General features: G+C 55.6%; 1 protein-coding gene across 1 annotated transcript in view; it reads right to left on the bottom strand.

The window, feature by feature from the left end:
• Window positions 1-20,759, bottom strand: part of Prickle2 (prickle planar cell polarity protein 2) — a 319,286-nt gene that overhangs the window by 33,391 nt on the left and 265,136 nt on the right. The window contains 5 exon segments of the mRNA XM_023704992.1: window positions 781-1,656; window positions 4,692-4,878; window positions 8,476-8,679; window positions 10,410-10,547; window positions 13,166-13,279. Coding sequence (XP_023560760.1) covers window positions 781-1,656; window positions 4,692-4,878; window positions 8,476-8,679; window positions 10,410-10,547; window positions 13,166-13,279 — 1,519 coding nt within the window.

The following is a 20,759-nucleotide window of genomic DNA, read 5'->3' as shown; positions in this document are numbered from 1 at the left end:
CCTCATACTACATCTGACCGCTCTGACTGCCTGCAGCCACCCTTCCAGGGGAGACCCGCAGCACTCTTCTCAGCGGTGAGTGTGTAGGACTACGCTGTTTCGTTTTCAGCCTGCCATGGACCCTGACATGTGGACCCTGACAGTGTGGTGGCCACAGTGCACACCACGAATGACTCACCGGGGGGAGCCACAGCACCCAGCAGCCTATCAGTAAGACAGAGCAGCACAATGGGCCGCCTGAGCCGGACAGCTCCGTGGTGGTGAGGCCAATGCCACCTCCACAGGCGTGCTGCCCTCTCGGGCCACACCCAGTTGTCCCAAACTGACTGTGGACAAGGGCATCGTGAGATCCGCCCCCACTGCCCTCCTCCTCGGGCGGCTGGCCTCCTCCCTGTCTGTCTTCACCTGCACACTGATGTCTTCCTGCACACTCAGGAAGCCTGGGTGTTCCAGGCAGCAGCTGCCTAGGATGACCACAGCCCAGGGGTTGTGAACATCTGCCTCACCTGTGTCCACGTTCTCCTGCATGCCAGAGCCGACGGCTATGGGCACGGTGGGCAGAAACATCAGCCCCTGGGTCAAGGCAGAGCCGACACAGCCCCTTACCCACAGACCCGAAGGTGGCTCCTCTCCAGCTCCATCTGCTTTCTCTCAGCCTTCTCCTCAGACACTGCAGATACCCCCGCCGCTCACTTGAGCCAGGGGCCACCCTGGCATCCTGGGGCTGGTGCTGACCTCAGAGGAGACCCCTGGCTAGCTCCTCAGGGGCCCCAGACCTACCTGTGGTGTTGGACAGGGCCAGTGAGTCCATGGAGCCTCGGGGGGTCTGCTCTGTGGGCGTCATGTCTCCTGTGTACTTCAAGGAGCTGAGGGGGCGGCGGGTCCGACGCTGCTGGGCAGCCAGGCCCCCTCCCTCCTCCTCTTCTTCCTCCTCGTACTTGGGGACTTGCATGCTGCCCCGGCTCTCGCTGAAGCTCTGAGTGGACATGTCACTGTAGCTGTCCTGGGAGCGCAGCCGTCCGGGGTAGTAGCCCTCGTGGCACTCCTGCAGGAAGCTGCCTCCGAGCCCCTGCATGGCCAGGGATGAGCTCCTCTTGGGATTGCTGAAGTGCTTGGGCCACACGTCAGGCTGGGCCCCTGCGCCCTGCCCTCCTGGGCTGTAGGAAGTCCTGAGGTTGCACTGGCTGAGCAGCTGCAAAGGACTCTGGGACGGGCTCTGCTCCATCTTGTTCCCATAGTGATAGGGCTCATCCCGGCTCCTCCAGATAGGGTCGCGGTTGAGGCTAGGCGTCTGGCTGGACAGGCTGAGTAGATCCATCTGCAGCGACAGGGGGTCCACGTCGGCCGACAGCCGGGCCGCACTTGCCTGCAGCTGGTTGTGCTGGCCCAGCGCGGCCTCCTCTGTCTTGCCCTTGTTCTTCCCGATCCTGGCGCTGCGCCGTGACTCCTTGGCCCTGGCGTTCTGGAAGGCCGAGTCGGAGGAGTCGGAGCCATTGGGGTCCTCACCAGCACTGCAGGCCCGGGAGCAGAAGATCTGGCCCTGCTTTGGGAGGAACGGCCGCCCCAGGAGGGACTTCTTGCAGTGGGCACAGCAGAAACAGGACTCAGTGGCGTGCCAGTGCTGGCCATCGTAGGTCATCTGACCCTGGTCGATTCCTGGAGGGGCAGACGGAGGAGGGGCTGAGGGACTGCGGGGTACCACGCTGCCCAGCTGGGCATGGCGTGCAGGCACAAGGTGCCCACCAGCCGGGAAAGGGGCCCGGTATGCACATCCTATGTGATGCCCCTGCCCAGTGGGCTGTAACTCACGCTTTCGCCCACCACACCTAGCCCAAAGTGCCCCCAAGTATTCTGCAGGGTTGCAGGCAGACAACCACAGGGCTGAGCACCCTCATCCAGAGTCTGAAATGAAAATAGTGCTCAGAGAACCAAAGCCTTTGAGTGCCGGCATGACAGCACAAGTGGAAGCCTCCACGCAGCCGAACTCTGCTACACATGGGGGACTATTAAGGATACCATGAAATGAGCGAGACAGCATCCCCAGGGAGAGCAGCCACCCTCTGCTAGGATAGCCGACAGGAAGTCGGTCAGGCCCTCAGACTCTGCAGTTGGGAAGGGGCCCTCCTGGGGAGGCTGCACCGCAGGGGCACCCCCTCTGGAAGCTGGCCGCAGGCCCAGAGCCACTGCATGGGTCAGCAGGCAGGGCAAGGAGGCTCCAGGGGAAGCAGCCCCTTCGTGCCCACATGCCCCGCCCACCCGTGTGGAGAGTCCAGTGGACGTTCTTCTCCATGGCCCGCCTGTCCCCAGCTCCAGGGCTGGGACTCTGCATCCGGGATGGGGTCATGGAGACTGGAGGGGCCTCAAGCACTGCAAAGCAGACAGCAGTGTGTGCGTGAACGCATCCTTTTGGCAGCAGTGAGGCCAGCCAGCCGGGGCACAGCTTGGAGCAGAGCTGCCTCTGCTCTGGGTCACGTCCTTGGCTCCTGGTGCCCCCAGGAGGGGACACAGAGTTCTGTACTAGCTGAGAGTGAGACCTCAGTACAGAGGCAAGCACAGGTTCCAACTCCCCTCTGCCCACTGCTCTCTGCCGGGTTCAGGCCTCAGCTCTGCTGCTCCCCAGCTGTTCTCCTCTGGCGCTGGCTCTGGGCCCTGCACTGTGGGGAGGGTCCCTGTGGAGGCGCAGCTATAAAGCCTGACTGCCCTCGCTAAGTGTCCAGCGTCCTGAGGTCTCGGGCTGGCACCCCTGGCTGCCTTGGGTCTCTGCCCAGCACCCAGGCAGCTGGCATCCTGCCTGCTCTGTGCTTGGGGCACCAAGCAACACAGGCCTCAGGCCTGCCCTCCACCAGCAGCTGCTTGGCACTTCTGTGAGGAGGGATGGGCCCATGAAGCAGCTGGGGCCTGGTGGCCTGGATGGCATCTCGGGAAGGTGGGGCTGGGAGGGGCAGAGGGCCAGCTGGCCGTGGAATGCGGGCCTGATAAGCATCAGCCGTGTCAGAGGGTCCCCTGAACTGCTCCTGAACTCGGAACATCTGGACGAGGCTCCGCCTGCACCATCTAAGCATTCCTGCTTTTACTCCCTGCCTAAGCCCTTTAATCACTTCTGCTGCACCACAGCCATCGGTCTGTTTATAGGACTGTTTATTCGGCTCTGCGCAGGCGAGAGTCCCGTTGCCATAGCAACAGTGGCCCGATGCAGGGCCTGCTCCTCACGGCTGGATAAATACAGGACGTTTGTACAGCATGGTTGGGGCACAGTACCCGTGACAAAGGGCTGCATGCACAGAGCGCAGACTACTGCTGTTGCAGGAAACGACATTTACAGAAAAGAGGCTTTGGAAAGAAGCCTCAGGGCCTGTATGTAGTCCCAGGACTCTGGTAAACTGACGCAGGAGGGCTGCAAGTTCAAGTCTATCCTGGACTAGCTAGCAAGCCCTCATTTAAAAAAAAACAAATTTAAAAAAGCACCAGGGGTGTAGCTCATGCAAGAGCCCAGGTGCAATATCCAGCATCAACTAACACTAATGGCGCTCAGAATGAAAGAAAGCATCAGGACCAGGAATCTCACAGCACAGGAAGCACAGTCCAGGCTCTAGTGGCTCCCATTTCTGGCAAAACACTGATGTCCTTTCTGGATGCCAGAGGGCAGAAAGGAAAGGGGAAGCCACTATCCAGCTGGATGGCTGAAAGGCGAGGCGGAGGAAGGGCAGCCTAGGGAGGCGCCAGCAGGCTCGCCTCTCTCTGGCTGCCAGGCACCAATCCTAAGTGCATCGCAGACACGGTGTTGCCTGCCGCTGCGCCTTGGGTGAGCTCAGGGAGAACTCAGGCCCTCGAGTTGGCAGTGCGGGCCAACACGCCGTGTCCTCCGCAAGGCTCGTGTGCTCTGCTTCCTCTGCCCACCACCTGTCATTCTACAGCTCCCCAGGGTGACTCAGAGCACCTAAGGGTGCATGTGTGGCTGTTTTGACCCTTGAGAGGGGAAGGCTCCAGGGTACTTGGCCGAAGCCTCGGGCCAGGAGAGAGTGGCCTTACGGGGGGAGGCCCTTCCTGGGCAGTTTGCAGCTTACCAGCAACTTAAGGGTTTCTTGCTTCCTTATTCACCTGATTTTTTTTTTTTTAAAGAAGGCATGATGCATACCAGAGCCACTTGGTTTCTTGACTCTCTGCTCCTACCAAAAGGCGCACCTTGGTTTCTCCCTCTGCTGGTGTCTATTTCTGAGAGAACATGGGAGACAGCAGTAGGTCTCTCCCCTGCCTTTTCCCCCCGAGCCCCTCCTCTCTTCCCTGGTTTAGCGCACAGCTCCACTTGGAGGTGGGCCCTTGACCGCAGAGGAGCTGGCAAGGTTGGGATTTGGAGGAAGTGACTTGGAAATTGAAAGGGATGTGGCCCCCTCCTTGTAGCCATAATGAGGGGTGCAACCCGGCTACCAAGTGCAGACAGCTCGCGCCACGTGTGCCAGCAGAAAGTGAGCAGAATGGACGCAGACACAAAGGCGGACTCTGCCTGTGCCCTTGAGCCTGCCCTGCCTGAGGTCAGCAGTCTCCTTGGCTCTTCCAATAATGTCCTCAAGAAATGCCCTGCTTTACCCAATGAGTTGGGGGTTCCCACTCCTCCCAACCCAAGGGCATCTAACCACATCAGGGATGAGAGACACCGCTGCAGAAGGACGGCGCTGAGTGCTAGGCTGCCTCACCTATGTGCTGGGCACAGCTGTCGCAGTACTCCGCATACAGGGACTCGAAGCAGTGGCAGCAGTAGGGCCTGCCCTCCTTCATGATGTAGCGCTGGCCGCCCAGCACAGTCTCGCACTCGAAGCAGCAGAAGTGTTTCATGTGCCAGTGCCGCCCCTCCGCTTCTGTGCACTCGTCTGCAAAGATGATCTGGGGATGGGAAGTGCAGGGTCAGCACCCGAGACCAGCGCTAGGGTCACGCGCCAGGGAAGGGTGGAGACGGAAGGGTCAGAAACAGAGCTTGCATGGTTGTGGAAGGAAAGCCTTTACCTGTGTGCATGTGTGTTTCTGGATGTACATGTGTGTGCTCATGCATGCATGTGTGTGCATTATGTGTACATGTGTGTGTGCAGCATTGCATTGTGTGTTTGCATGTGTGGTGTGCATGTGTATGCGCATGTGTATGTGTGCACATGGATGCACTGTGTGGTGTGTGTGCACACATGTATGCATGTGTGTGCTGTGTATGTGTGCACGTGTATGCATGTGTGCATTGTATGTGTGCACGTGTATGCACCTTGGTGTGTATGTGTGCACATGCATGCACGTGTGTGGTGTATGTGTGTATATGTATGCCTGTGTGTGGTGTGTGCGTGTGCATGCATGCATGGTGCATGTATGAAGTGTGTGTGCATGTGCACAGGTGTGCAGCATGTGCACAGGTGTATGTATGTGTGAAGGTATGATGTGTGTGAGTGCAGCATGCACATATGCATATTCATGCATGCATGTGGTGTGTGCACATGTGAAGTATATGCATGCATATGTGCACAGTGTATATGTATGCATTTGTATGTATGTGTGCGCAAACATGTATGCGTGATATGTGTATGGAGTGTTGTGCGTTTGTGTGTGCATGTGTACGTGTGTGTGGTGTGGCCATGTGTCCATGTAGCGTGTGCACATGCATGTGTGCACTGTTGTGTCTACTCCTACCTCAGCTCCCATGCCTGGATTTGCCTGGAGCACCATTAAACATGGTGCATGGCCTGACCGGCGATTCTCCCAACTGCCCTAATGAGGCAAAGGATGCCCTGCCCTGAGGAGCTCCATGAGGGACACAGGACAGGAAGCTCACAGGCACACCAGACTTGCACAGCTGTTCCATTTGCCAGCACACAGTATTTCTTTAAAATGGGAAATGTCACAGAAACACCTGATGTCCTGGTTACTGCGTGGAAACCTAACTCTGGTAACACTCACTGCCTGGCATGAGGGAGCCAGAGTGGGCAGGAGGGCTGCTGCCTTCGGACACGTGGCAGGGGCCTCAGCCCACCCGAGCTTCCTCACACCCACTGACTCAAAATGGAGCAACCTCGTGCACGGCACCTTCTGGCCCCTAGGGCATGTGTGTCTTTGCGCCCAATACACAGTCGCTGGGATATTAAGGCGCAGATGTCAGAGTGCACTGCTGACTCGCTCTGTAAGCAAGCCAGGGTGGGGCTGGCACAAGGATGGACGCATGGGGAGCGGGGCCGGCACAGGAGTCCGCAGTGAGTCCACACAGCTGTGGCCAACTGGCTGTCTAAAGGGGCACTGAGACCACCCTGCAAGGAGAGGCTAGCCTGCACCAAGTGGCCAGAACCACAGGACGGCTGCATCCAAATAACCAATTTGAACCCCTACCTCCAACCATATATGAAAATTAACCTAAAGGTCTAAATGCAAAAGGAAAGAGAAAGCACACACACACACACACACACACACACACACACATACACAAATGGTGGAAGTCTTGTTGGCGATGGACTAGGCAATGGTATTTTAGATAAGACACTAAAAACATAATGAACAAAAAGTAAAGCAGATGCCATTAAAACTAAAAACTTTCATGCTTCATAGGACATCATTAAGAAAATGAAAACATAGAGAATGGGAGAGTATATCTGCAAAATAGGTATCTAATAGGGGACTACATAAAAATAGAGCTCAGTAGTAAAGAGAAAAATGAGACAATTGAAAAATATGGGCAAAAGGCCTAAGTAGATACTTCTCCAAAAAAGGAAAACCACAAACATACAGTAAAGATGCTTAACATAATCAGCAGTTATGGGAGTCGACCCAAACTCTCAGTATGACAGTACTTCATACAGACTAGGATGACTATAATAAAGAAGTACACACAAAGCGCTAACGAAAATGTGGAGAAATTAGAAAGTTCTTGCACTCATAGCATGAATGTAAAACGGTGTCGCTATTTTAGGAAATAGTGTGGCTTGCTCTCAGAGAGTTAAACTTAGATTTACCATCCGAGCCGCTTTCCTCTGGAATATAAGCTCAAGAGAAAGATGTACGGATACACGAAAACTGACACACGTGTCTTCATAAGTAGCATTGCTTCTAATAGCTAAAACTGAAAGCAAAAGCGTCTATTCATTGTAAATGGTTACCCAAAGGTGACACACACTTATTACTGGCTGTTACTTAGCTGTGAAAAAGAATAGAGCACTTTACACGCTGTATCAGGCGTGAGCACTGAAAACATGCTAAGTGAAAGGCCTCAGGAATAGAAGGTGGCAGAGGTGCAGGATTCCATTAAGGGGAAGCCCACAGAGCCCGAGGACAGTGCGGGGGCTGCCAGGCACTGGGTGGCGACTGCTGGTGAGGTACGGACCTGGCTGACGGAAGTGCTCCAGCACCGACTGTGCAAAGACCCTAAGACCGAGCGGGCGGCTTAAGTGGGGCGCGCGTGCGCGCGTGCGTGAGTGCGTGTGCGTGCGTGCGTGCGTGTGCGTGCGTGCGTGTGTCTTGATGCTAGGCAAGTTCTATCTCCGTGGCTGAAACCTTCAAGGTACATCGCCTTCAGTGCCACGTTCTCTTTGCCTGTGAGGGGCCCAAAGTTGTACTGTGAGCCTCATTTCTAGCTGGGAAACTGAGGCATGAAGGGACAGTGGCTGCTGAGGCCCCCAGGGTTGGGCCTGAATTTCAGGCTCCTAGTCCCCACCTGCAGAGGCTTTCCAGTGCCGACTCTGGCCACTGGACCCCAAATAGCTAAGCGCGATCAGGTCCTTCCCAGGAGGGTGACTCCACGCAGGCAGCTGGCGGGGAGGGGGGTGGGGGCTGCGTCCTAGAAGAGCCTGGCTGGACGAGGGAGTGTTAGCCATGGGGTCTGCTGTTTATAAAAGGTCGCACGGACCCCAAGGGGCCTGTGGGCAGGAAGAAGCCTATGCTCCAGCCTTCCCCAAATGGTCTCACGATGGAAGTGGTCAGGTTTACCACATTGTTTCTGCTCCAACCTTCAAAGCTGAGCCAGCACCTCTGCGGTATTGCCTGCAGGCCAGGCTAGGACTCCCTCGTGGGGCAACGCAGGCAGGGGCCTGTGGCGACCCTGCTTTCTCAGCTGGCACAGCTCCTGCGATACCTGGAGCAGCCACCTGTCTCCTGAATTTTCATTCGGAACCTCTGTGAGTGGTGGGGAAAATAAAGCACGCCACTCATTCTCTCCCCAACTATCCTGCCCCATCAAAGCCTGGACCAGCAGCACTCCACTCCTGATGACCAACCACTGGGCTCTAACACTGCTCAAGGCCCTTTTTAAAAAAAAATTTAAAGAGTTCTGAACAGACCCCATTGGCAGCTGTATGAAACCAGGGCCCTCCCAGACATTCTGGACACTAGGCTAGAGGAGGGCAGACAGCTAGCTGTCTGGGTGTCTTCCATGCAGGAAGTCACAGGTGCTGTGCACAGGCAGGGCTACAGCTGGCAGAGGGAGTGGGTGGGGTGGACCAGCAGGCGCGGGGCTCTGACCTCGTCGCAGGCTGCACAGCGTGGCTTTAGGCATTCAGCATGGTGCCTGCCACAGTAGATCTTCCCGTCCTGGTAGAAGTAGATCAGATCCACTAGGAGCTCGCTGCAGACGCTGCAGATGAAGCAGGGTGGGTGCCAGCAGACGCCGTGGCCCGCACGGGACGCGAACACGGCGATGTCCCCGCCGTTAATCTGGCCTCCGCACTGCAAGGTAGACAGAGGCCTCAGGCCCAGCCCGGCTGGGGGCCAGTGCTATGCACAAGGGACCAGCCACAGGCAGCGACCAGCCACCTTCCCGGCACCAGTCAGCAGGGGCTGACCTCCCACCTGTCACTGCCTCCCAGAAATGGCAGGGCGGGCTCCTGTCACCCTTCTCCCAGGGCCTCCAGAAAATGAATGTGACAGAAGATGAAGCTGAGAGACCGAGGAGTTACAAGGTGGGGAGAAGGCGAGCTTCTGGCACACAAGCTGGGCTCTGCAGGTGGGAGGCCGGTGTGCGGAGGACACTGCTCTGTCCAAAGTACTCCCAACATGCAGAAGCTTGGCCAAGCCTCAGGCCCTGGAATGGGCTGGGGGAGGCTGCGGTGAAGGGAGCGGGTGGGGTGCACCACAAGGGCGAGGTCTGTGTACCCCCCTACTACCTCTGCCTTCTCACAGGCCTCGCGGGGCTGCTGACCCCTCGGCTGCTCCCTGAGGTATCCCTGCCTGAAGGGCTCTGCTCCTCAGGTGAGAGGAGCCAGAGTTTGTTAGTGTCCTTTGTCCATTGGCCAGAAAAGGGCCAGGTGGAATCATAGCCGACTGCTCGGCTGGCACTGGGATGAGCATGCTCGGAGGCTCGTGGAGGAGGACTAAGCAGGGAGAGGGCTCATCCTGCCTCAGAGGATGCATGGGAGCTCACACATGTGACTGGAAAAGAAGGACCCCGGGCTATGGTGAGTGCTACTCCTGGGGCCCATGATGACCCCGGAACGCCGCACTCTGCACATGCGGTGCCCGTTGGGCTCCCCTACTATTCTACAAGGTCTGTCATGCCCGCTGTGCGGGGGACAAAGCCAAGGACAAATAGCAGAGTCAAGGTCAAGGTCAAGGTCATCTGGTGGACGCTGCCCGCCCTCCTGCCTGTCCCCAGGAGCTGAACTGAGCCGCAGCATGTAGCAAGGGCTAGGAGTGGCTGCCTGCACTATCCTGCTCTCAGAAGCTTTGAGGGGTGGGGAGCCCAGGCAGGTGGGATCCCAGCCTTCCTTTCGTTAAGAGCCCCTCGTCTCAAGCCCTGGGCCCCCCGACGGGTGAAACCGAAATTCGCACCCTTGACTCAGGGAGCTCCGGGAGAGTGCAAAGAGCTTCATGCACTCAGCCACAGCGCTCCCAGACCTGGAGACCACGAGCCTCCCTTGAGGGCACCATGGTCCTGGAAGATCCAGAGAGGCTGACCGCCTGCCCAGGCAACATCGCTCACTGAGAGCACTCATTTCAAGGCGCGAATCTACCACACAGTTCCTCTGGTCAGTCTCCCAAAGGCTACGCACCTCCACGCACTCGGACTGCGTCCTTGCCAGCCCCGGCCACTCGCTGTCCGGGAACTCAGCCGCCACCCTCTGGGCAGGACCCCGGGCTGGCTGTGCCCCTGTCCCCAGGTCTGCTCTCTCTTGCCAAAGCCCCTTTGGGAGGCTGGCATCTCCCGAGCGGGCCCGCCCACCCTCCCAGCCCTCGCCAGGCCCCAGCAGGCTGAGCTCTCCCCGCTCTGCCGGCACCATCCACTGCCGCTGATTTTCCCTGGAGCACAGCCACTTGCAAGGGCACACAGAGCTTTCACGCTTATTCACTGCTACCTGGTGAGGCCTGGAAGGTGCCGGCACCGGGAGCACCTGAATCACTAGAATGGAGGAGAGGGGGCTGAGGACTGGGACAGGCCGCCCCTCTGGGCACACACTCACCTGCTCACAAATGGCACCGGTCATGGTGACGGGAAAGGGCCTGACGCTCCCTCGGCCCAGGTTCTCCCGCTTCCTCTGGTTGCTGAACAGCTTCAGCTCCCTCTTCTCCTCCTCATCCAGGGAGTTGCAATATCGGACCTTGACACAGAGCACAGCGGGATGAGCCGCCTTGGCTGCACCTGTCCTGGAGCCCATGCCTCAGTTTCCCCACTGCCCTCGCCAAACTTTAATAGGCCCAGCCTTGGTACTGTCTAAGGGAAACCTTTACAGAGACTGGGGGCAGCCCAAAGGGCTCTTTAAAGGCACTGGGGTCTGGAGCCCATGTCCTGGGCTGTGGGTTCACGGCTGCTCTGGGCGCTGGCCCTGCACCGGCCCCTTACCCTGCTTGCCACCCTCTGAGTCAGACCAGAAGAAGTGGCTCGGTGCTGGAAAGGCTCCCTTCCTTTTGCAGTGCAGGGACCTCACACTCCAGCTAGCTGTGCCCATGTAAATGGTCTTCAGCACCAAGCCTGGCACAGCCTATGAGCAGGACCACGGGCCACGTGCTTGCTTCTGGCTTCTGTCCACCTCACTTACAGAGGTGGGGACAGGGGTGCCGGGGCTCGTGAGCAGGCATGGCACTGTGGAGGCACTGGGGCTGCCTGCTGGGCTTCAGTGAGTGTGACAACACGCAGGACCCAGACTCTCACAGGGGAGGGCAGGGATGTTACGGACATTCACATCCAACATCCACATTCTCGCCGTGCCTTTCTGCATGCTTCAGCAGCTGCGCCACACGCATAAACTCTTACTTCCTAATCTTAGACTTAAAAGGGATTCACATTTTAAAAATTTGAATGTATTTATCAAAAGTCTCTTATGAGACACCTAGAAAATCAACTCAGGGCGACCATGAAGCAGAGAACATGCAACACTGTGAGATTCCGGCTGGCGGCTTTGCTCGCGGGGAGCTGGAGCCTGAGACCCCTGCTGCCGGAATGAGGCGGAGCAGTGTGAGGCACTGCGAGGAACTGCTGGGGGCGAAACGTCCTCCTGGGACCCAACCACTCTGTCATGCGAAGGGCGACCCTCTTCCCATGAGCTCAGATTTGTTCCCTGCTACGGTGACATTCCACCCAAGACTGTGTCAAGCTGCCCTTTGGGAACATGGCCATGAGCCCACTGGCCTTCTCATTCTGGAGCAATCTGGGCCCCAGGAGGGGTTCCCTGTGTCACTCGTGGGAACCCCTAATTTGCACAAAGGTGGCTAGAGGGCAAGCTGCTGCCTAGGCGTGCTCTCCTCTAATCCAAAACCAGCCCAACTGCGACCATCCCTGGTGCCTGACTCTGGTGGTCCAACAGTGACCACCCCTTCTCATCACTGTCTTCAAGTGGCCATATCAAGGGGCTGTTGCTGCCCACTGGCTCCCAGGTACGCATGCCTAGGAACAGGAACGGGGAGCCCAGTGGTGGCCCTTCACAAGCCGCACTGCTGACCACAGAGTAAAAAACCAGGCAAGGTGAAAGGGAGATCTGGTCCCACCCTCAGGTAGAAGTCATCATGAGGCTGTGTCAGAGGGAGGGCCACAGTGACCCCACTGGCCTGGGACACATGTGGCCCACACCGACACGTTCTATGCATGCCCTGCAAGCAGGGCACACCCTGCCTGCTTGTAAAAACCTGCATGCCCATTTCCAGATTTGCTACACTGCACATCAGGTTACAACATTTGCTCCCAGCTTTAAAGGAGAATGTGTTGTTGACATTTGTTTTATGAAGGCTGACACAAGCAGCCTTTGGACAATCAGCTCTGCTCCCAGGGAGCTGTGGCAGAGAGAAGCGGCTCCGCTCATCTACCTGCTTAGCTGACGTGCACAGGACCGCACCTAGTTCTCCTGCACGCATGCGAGCACTCTGCCGCCGAGCTGCACCTCGTCCCTCATGACGGTTTCTGAGGCTCTCAAGTGATCTCCTGCCACTGGAATGTGGAAAGACGGCTCGGAAGGGCTGCCTCACTTCCCAGGAGCAGCCCCAGGACTGCGGGACTGGGAACGGCGCCCCACTCTCCTAAGAGCTCCTTTTCCTTTCAATCTAAAATTGTGCTCTATTTCAAATGCAGAGCACAACTTAATAAGATTCCACCTTTTTACAAACCAGGCACCTAAAAATTAATCTCCAGTTTATAAACCTAATCCCTTCCAGCATGCTTTTTAAAAAAAGGATGCTTACAAATTTCACTTAAGACCAGTGAGATTCCAAGAGAATGCCCACTTCAAATACTGCTCCTGGGTTTGGGAGGAGGACAGGCCAATCACCACAGTTCCAAAGCCAAGGACCTGACAAGCCAGGCGTCAGCATGACAGAAATCCCAGATGCGCAGACAGGTAGCCTCTTTCTCCTGCAGTGTAGCTCCTCCCGCACACCCCTAATGTGAGTGATGCCGGCCCGGGAAGCCCAGCCATCTCTCCAGCACACGCAGGCCGCCAGCAGGGCACCTCGCCCTTCTTCAAGGCCGAGACCTAGGGCCTGAGATCTAACAAGCACCATGCCAGGCACAGAGGCAAATCCTGCCCACGTGACACCCCGGCTCCTGGCCACGCTCTGCAGAGTGCTGGCCCCTTTCTTTGGGCTCTAAATTGAGGCTCAGAACCTAAGAAAAACTGCGAGAGGTTTTCTTCAGCGGTCTCATTGATCACAGCTTTCTCACTGTGACAAAGGGCACCAGGCACTGGGGAGCCAGGAACCCACTTTCTGTGCCCCCTCCTGCCCCACCTACCTCATTGTCATGCGGTGGCAGCTGGTGGAGGAGCTGCTTGATGCGCAGTTTCTCTCCGGGGCTGTTGACATAGGGGACTTTCTCTTCGGGGAGGCAGCTGTAGTACTGGTGTACCTGCAGGATCAAGCATGGGGGAGACACCCATCACTCATGCTGTGCCTGCGTCCCCCACTGGGGCCAGACTTCCCCAGCTGGCCCTGGGGCGATTCCGCTGCCCCTGCTATCCCGCCTTTCCTGCAACCAGCAGAGAAACTCCTTTTGAAGAAAGAGCCAAGCCAGTCACCCTCACAGGGGTTTCTGTGTGGGCAAGGGAAAAGGAAAGCCAGCAAACTCTTGGCAGAAAAGAAGCCTACAACGAGGCCGCGGAAGCCAGGGGGCAGGCTGCCCACAGCGTCCTCCTGAGTGTCGCCCTACCATCTTCTGCGAGTCTTCAGCTTGAGAGGCGCCTCCTAGCCCAGGGATAAGTCAGCGCCTGTCTGGGCACTGCAGTCGCAGCCCGTCTCTGACGCTCGCTCGTTCACTCGCTCGCTCGGTGGACTTGGGCACTCAGCCTCCACCTACGTTAAAAGCCTGGAGGTTTGGCGCCTTCTGCACAGCAGGAGGCAGCTGGCATCCACCAGAACAGGGACTCACTCACTTCGGGCGCAGAGCGTGGAACTCAGTGTCGCTCTCACAGGGGCTTTTGCGCCTCCTCTGACGCTGTGTCTGGGAGGCTCGTTCAACCCAAGCCCTGGGGAGAGTACCACGCTTCTGATTTTGCCTGAGTACAGAAAACAGACCTCTTATGACCCAGCCACATGCCAGCTAGGGAAAAGAACGACTGACCAACGAGGAGGTGTGTTATCCTCCGGGACAGGCAGAAATAAAAATTCCACAAGCTCAGATAACATCGTGGAAAAGACATCCAACTATTTCTTTCTTAGAGCTCTGACTGGCTCTTGTGAAACAAGGCATTCGTTTACAACCAGAGGAAGGCAGGCTGCAGGCTCCAGCACCCCGTCTGCCTTGCACGCCGTGACTGGGCCTAACTCCTGGCGCTCAGGGAGCTCTGGCCATGAACGCGTGCCCTGGGAATGCTGGGGAAGAGCTGCAAAGCTCTGCCTTCTTTGGTCTCCAGAAACCAAGTCATGAGTGTCGAAGCAGCAGCAGGAAAGGACTTGTGGTGACAGGGCCTCAAAAAATGTGAACGCCATCTTTATTTTCTTAACCCAGCGATGGGAACCACCCACCATCATGTTGTCATCCTCCAAGTCAAGTCCCAAAGGCCACCACAAGCAGGCTGCTTGACCCGGGCTGGCGGGCTTCTCTGGGCCGGGCCCCTGCGCCTGTCTCCAGAGGCCCTGGCCGGAGGCCACGGCCTGGATGAGAAGGAGCAGTGCTGGGTCTGCTGCGCACAGACTGCCTGTACCCTGGGAAGCAGCAACAGCCCGAAGCGTGAGTTAGTTGGGATTAGGCGCTGGCTACTTGCTCCCCCGGGACTGGCCTGCTTTTCCTAGAAGGGGTCTCGAGGGCACAGAGTTTCTGTTTCCTGGAGCACGAGTCAGGTATTAGGAAGCAGGCCCCAGGTCTGTGTCCCTGTCTGAGGGAATCGGCTCTGCCTCCCAAATGACAGCACTGCTGGTAGAAAGGCCACGCTCAGCATCACCTTATCGCGCTACAACTCCTACTACAATCGCTGGCCGTCAGGAACAGCTGCTAACACGGAATGAATCACCGTGGACGCTCGAGAATGCCATGGAATCAGCACTGCCCGCTCCTCTTTAGTGGCCCCGCCTTTCTCTTACGCCCTCTCGTCACTGACCAGCACGGTTGTCCATGACAGCCGTCCTGAGCTAGCACCTGGCACCCCGCTGGCTGGCATCCTGCCCACAGCTGCTCGGGCTGGAAGCTTCTCTGGCCCTCGCACCGCAAGGCAGACAGCGCTGCACCTCTGGCTGTGGCTCTGTCTCGGGTCTTCTATGCTTGAACGAGTTCCAGAGCCATGCTGAGAGCCACCACCCCAGCTCAGCAACACGAGAACGCTGCAGGAAACATCGTGACAGTAAAACTCATTCGACTGCTGAGGACACAAGTCAAGTTACAAAAGTGTGAGCTTTGTTAAGAGCCTTGGTAGTTTCGTAGGACGTCAGGAGGCAATGGAAGCTGTTGCCTCCTGGAAGGCAACTGCTACAGGATTCTCAGTTGTTCATCCCAGTGTCTCTCGCTGGAGACCTGCTCCTCGCCTTCTCAGAGTGGCAGGATTGCACCAGCACTCAAGTTGACTTGAACTGCTTCAGTTTAAGATGTGTCCTAGACTGGGCAGCTTTTCTAAGCTCTAGATTTCCCAGAGATAGGACCTGATCCCCCACCCCAGCCTGGGATGGATCCACATTAGGAGATGGGACCAGTGGTGTCTGAATGTAGTTACTGAGATGCCCGATCCTCGAAACAATTAAAGCGCTATAGCCAATCCCTGATCAGATTACCGCCTATCACACAGCAGGTGACCCAGCTTGCCCCGCAAAGGAGGACAAGTGGCCCTCCCTGATTTTCAGGGCTCTTGGAGTCCAGTGGAAGAGGTCGGCTGTCTAAGACTGGGCTCTGCATCTCTGGGTGTATGGGCGCTGGACTTTCTCAGCTTCCCAGTGGGCAGAATCATTAGATGGAAAGGAGGGGTGGAGGGCAGATCTCTGAGATTCCCAATTGGTTTCCTGCTGGATATGGGAACCCTGTGTTGATCTCCTCTGACCTTCTCCTCCATCAAGCTGTTGGGGAGTCCATGGCAATGCCAACCAATGATAATGCGAAAAGACTGAATACTCCTGCTGATCTGCGAAGACTAAATTTGGTGCTACCCCTGAAGATCAGGTCGATCGCTCATCTAAGGTGAAGCATGCTTTCCTTGTCCACTTTTAGGAGTCAGCAAGCAAATCCAGTGGGGTTCTGTCAGTGACGATCATGCTAAGTTATCAGCTGGTATGATGACAACCTTACATTTTTGCCCTGCTTGAGGATGTGCCAGGTCTACTTCCCCAAAACAAAAGGATCTGAACACAGTGCACTGACTTATGAAGATTAAATAGCTGAAGGCCATTGTCTAAGGTGTGACCCCCTAATAGGGAAGCGCGCTGGAAGTTAGGCCTTGCCAGATGGGTTTTGAGAACTTCACTCAGGGTGCAAATATCCCCTCGGCAGTTGGCCTCGCCCGGCTGCAAACCTGGGCTGTGAGAAGGAACCGTACCTTTGACACCATTTCTGCCTGCACAGAGAGGGAAGCTGGGACTCAATGACTCTGTATGTGGGAGAAAACCATGCTTTTGAAAACGTGGCTGGAGTACCTTAGTGTGGCAATTCTGGAACCAGAATTCTCCAACTTCCAACTCAGCAGGCTGCGCTGAGGCTGCAATCTGCCTTTCTGCCCCTGCTGGTCCTGCTGCCACCCCAGAAACCATGCTTTGAGAGTTCTAGAAAGTTCTCCCATCATCTCCCCTTAATAACCAACTAGAAGTGATGGGGTTTGTTTTTTCTAAGAAATCCAGGAATTTTAGAGGTTGGCAATGAACCCTCTGACCCTGGCCAATTTCTCAGGTGTCTCTTTCCACACCCAGGTAGATGACTATGCAGGGAGAGCTCCCGAGGCCCAGCAATCATGGAAAATCCTAAGACCTATGCACTCACACAGGGGGTAAGGACATTTTTGTATCGAAAACATCACTCTGTGAGGACCCAACAGAGGGACGCCAGCCTGTCCTGGCAGATCAGAATCAGCTGTTCTTCACTGTCTTCTGAGGACAGGAACCAGTAAGCTATCTGTCATAGAGTGGACCTCAGGCCCAAGTGCTTTGATATACAGTTGTTTCACGAGCCCTCCCACACCACAGAGGTGGGCACTTCACGCTCCCTGGCTGACCTCTGTGAGTTCCACAGGGACAGACTCACCTCTGTCCTTGGTGTCCCCATCTTCTCCACTCGTGGTGGAAGGGGACAGGCACACGAACACACGCAGGCCCCTTGTGGACGCAGCAGATTTCCAACACACGCGCACGGCTGACCACAGAAACAGTGAGCTCCTTTAACCACCATGAAGTGCCCAAAGAAAGTCAAAATGAACTTTCTGTGAGCAAAAGAAGTTCCTGGCATTTAGCAGTCTTCCCAAAGCACCACGGCCTGATGGGCCACGCAGCATGGCAGGAAAGGCTGCCTGCCCACACCTATTTTCCTGCTCTTCCATCACTTGATCTAGTGTGCCTGTTTGGCTAAGAACACTTGTGAGCGTCCCTGGGAGTGCATGTGCCTATGTGAACCGAGTGTGGCTCATGAGGTGTGAGACGCCACGGGGGGCTCTCCTCCGGGGGGCAGGCCCTTCCGCTCCTCTTCCTGAAAGGTGCGTGGGATAGCTGGAGCTCTAGCAGCCACACTGCCCCACAGAAGCCTTAAAATGGAAGCTACAAGCCGACAATGGCCAGGCACTTTGACTATCCTGTGGTGCCACCCTACCAGGCCTAGACCTGGATTTCCAATCTCTGAGCTACTTTCACCAGTGAGAGAAGTGAAGGGTTTCTTTATGCACAGTCCCTGCTACTGAAGAGCGAATGCAATTCTTAAGCGATGCATCCTCAGGCCCTCAGGGCTGGTGTCCCCAGAGTCACCGAAACCCTCAGTGAACACCGCAGCTATTCCCACCTCTGGGTCTGAACAAAGCCTGGACATGTGCATCTACAAGCACCTTACCCCTAGCCAGGACAGCCCAGGCTCTGAGGGAAGGTAAGGGTTCCAGAAGTGTGGACTCTGAAACTTCTGAGAGAAGCTAACGCCATGTAAGCAGAAGATGGGTCTTTGTCGCATGTTCTCCTTCCCCTGCTCCTGGGTGTCAGTTCTGGGCCACATCTGCAGGAACAGGGACCCCAGGGATGGCCTGCAGAGACGGGAAGATGCTGCCTGAGTGGGCTGGTGGCAGATGCTGGCCTGGAGACAGCAAGTGGAGCTGGCTGCGCACGCAGGGCCTGGCTGCTGCCGGGCCCCTCTGTCCTGGTCTCATTAACAGGGCAGGTATGGGAAGATGCCTGGGAGAGGAGGAGCCTACCACACGCAGTCTCTTCTCTTTTTCTCCTGGAGCCCAGAATTATAATTCTAATTGGCTTAGTTGTAAGTGACTGAGGCCATGACAGTCCAACACCTGATGCCCGACCAGTGTCTCCATCCTGCCCAAGATGCCTGCAGGGTCAGGGTCACAGGCAGGAGGGAAAGCCCAGGTGGAGTTTTCAAAGACTCTTAGAAGCCTTTCCTTTGTTGGTACCGAGGTCCAGCGCAACAGCAAATCTCATCCGGCACAGGCCTGAGTGGATCCAAGGCCGGTGCTGTTGGACCACCCAAGCTTGGTGGACCACAAAGCTGCAACTTGCCCCCTCTGCTTCGGGCCACATCCTGCCAGCCACGGCATCCCAGCCATACAACTTCCTTTCGTCCTGTGCAGTCCAAGGTCTTGTTGGTGCTCAGTTTCCTCAGCTGGACAAGGATCCTGAGTGGTCCTTTAAGCTGAAAGGTTGTTTGGTATTCAGAAGCGTATTCCTTAAGCTTGCTAAGAAGCAAGCTTAGCTAGATGTAAGTCTTATGCAAATAGATTTCGTAGGAGTGAGAGAAAACTATTTTTGAGTAGTTGATATCTGAAAGCCAGTCTCACACAGATCATTTAATCTCATTCTCATGGCCACTCTGTATAAAAGGTAGTTTCCCTACTTCATAGCGTGGAATGTGGAAACCCAGAAGGATAAAAACCTTCCCAAGCTCATGATGTGTATGCGGTAACCTGGAGTTTGAAGTCAGGGTTGCTCCACATCTGTAAACCTGTTTTGTGCTGTTTTTGTTGGTATGGAATACTGTCTCGCACTGCTTCTCCAGTGTCCAGTTGGAAGGCTCACTCAGTGCAGCTGTTAAGAAGAATATTCTTAGTGGAATGTTCTCATATGTGGATGCATGAAGATTGTATCTATATTCTGAAGGCATACTAAGCATTTAAAAATATTTTTAAGCCAGGTCAATAGAGGTGAGGCAGGTGGATTCTAAATTTTGGGCCAGCCTGGGAACCTTAGTGAGACCCTATCTCAAAATAAAAATAAGGGGGAAGGATTTGGCTTGGTGGTACTGTGTCCCTGGTTTCAATCCCAGGTACTGATTTTTTTAAAAAATGGAAATAGTCAGAACTAGAAAATGTACAGCTGAGAAAACTTTATTTCTTACTCCTTTTGACACTGTTCTCTACCTGATGCTCCATTGCTTTGGAATACCCTGGTATGTATTTCCATTGCAAGGCAGTCTTCTGCATAAATACACTATAACCATCAAAATCAGGACAGATTACATAGACAAATTATCACCATCAAATGCTCAGACTCCATTCAAGTTTGATTAATAGTTCCAGAAAAGTTCCCAGGCCCTTCTCCTTTTCCCTATGTTTCATAAGAGCAATAGGAGTCCTTTCAGAATCATGTGCTCATGTTTAGTTGCCAGATCTTCCTCTTTTGATTTTCATGTCTCAGCAGGTTGGAGATTATAGATTATAGAATATATCTCAATTTGGATTTGTCTGATGTTTTCCCGATTATACATGTCTTTGGCAGGAGACACACAAACATGATGCTATGTCATCGAGTACAACCTGGCGACAATTTCAGTGTGTCTCCTTCCTAATTAGGTGCTACGTAAGCACTGTCTGGCAGCCTTTTTTACTGATAAAACTATTCTTTCACTTATAGTTAGTATTTTGTGGGTAAGTAGTTAAAAATATGTAACTCTCCTATTCTTTGTCACACCGCTAAGTCACTAATTTATTTTATTAACTCAGGATTTCCTATTTTATTTAATGACCTGTACTCTGTTACTAACATTTGTTGATACATTGTCTCTGACTTGGCCAGTGGGAGCCCCTCTTGGCTGGCTTTGTTGTCCTTTTAACAAATCTCTGCAACTGGGGGACACACGCCCTTGAGCACACCCTCCAGGCCGGCCTTCCAGTGTCTCTTCCGCACGCGCGCCAAACAGTCCCACAAGCCTCGTGTTCAGAGGCCTCCACTGCATATGGTCACCTCGCTGGAGGGACCTCACCGGCTGCCTCACAGGCCAGCACGGCTTGCTGCTCAGGCTTCCTTGGACCCCGGGCCATCTGACAGCATTTGGAGGTAATCTGGGGGACAGGGAGATCGGCATCGGCGCAGCAGGGACCACGACGCGGCTCAGCCCCCTGCACCAAGCTCGGGTCTGGTGTCCATGGTGATGGGCCAGAGACGCGGAGCTGTGTGAAAGGACTAAAATGCTGCTGCCCGCTCACTTCTGGGTGTGCCCACTCACTTCCGGGGCTTCCGGCTCACTTCCGGGGCTGCCCGCTCACTTCCGGGTGTGTCCGCTCACTTCTGGGTATGCCCGCTCATTTCCGGGGCTACCCGCTCACTTCCGGGTGTGCCCACTCACTTCCGGGGCTTCCTGCTCACTTCCGGGTGTGCCCACTCACTTCCGGGGCTGCCTGCTCACTTCTGGGGCTGCCCGTTCACTTCCGGGTCTGCCCACTCACTTCCAGGGCGGCCCGCTCACTTCCGGGGCTGCCCGCTCACTTCCAGGGCTG

Source organism: Octodon degus, unplaced genomic scaffold (genome assembly GCF_000260255.1).
Source record: "Octodon degus isolate 3935 unplaced genomic scaffold, OctDeg1.0 scaffold00210, whole genome shotgun sequence".
Classification (NCBI taxonomy): domain Eukaryota; kingdom Metazoa; phylum Chordata; class Mammalia; order Rodentia; family Octodontidae; genus Octodon; species Octodon degus.
Note: the sequence above shows the minus strand (reverse complement) of the source record. Positions and strands in the feature narration are given on the sequence as shown.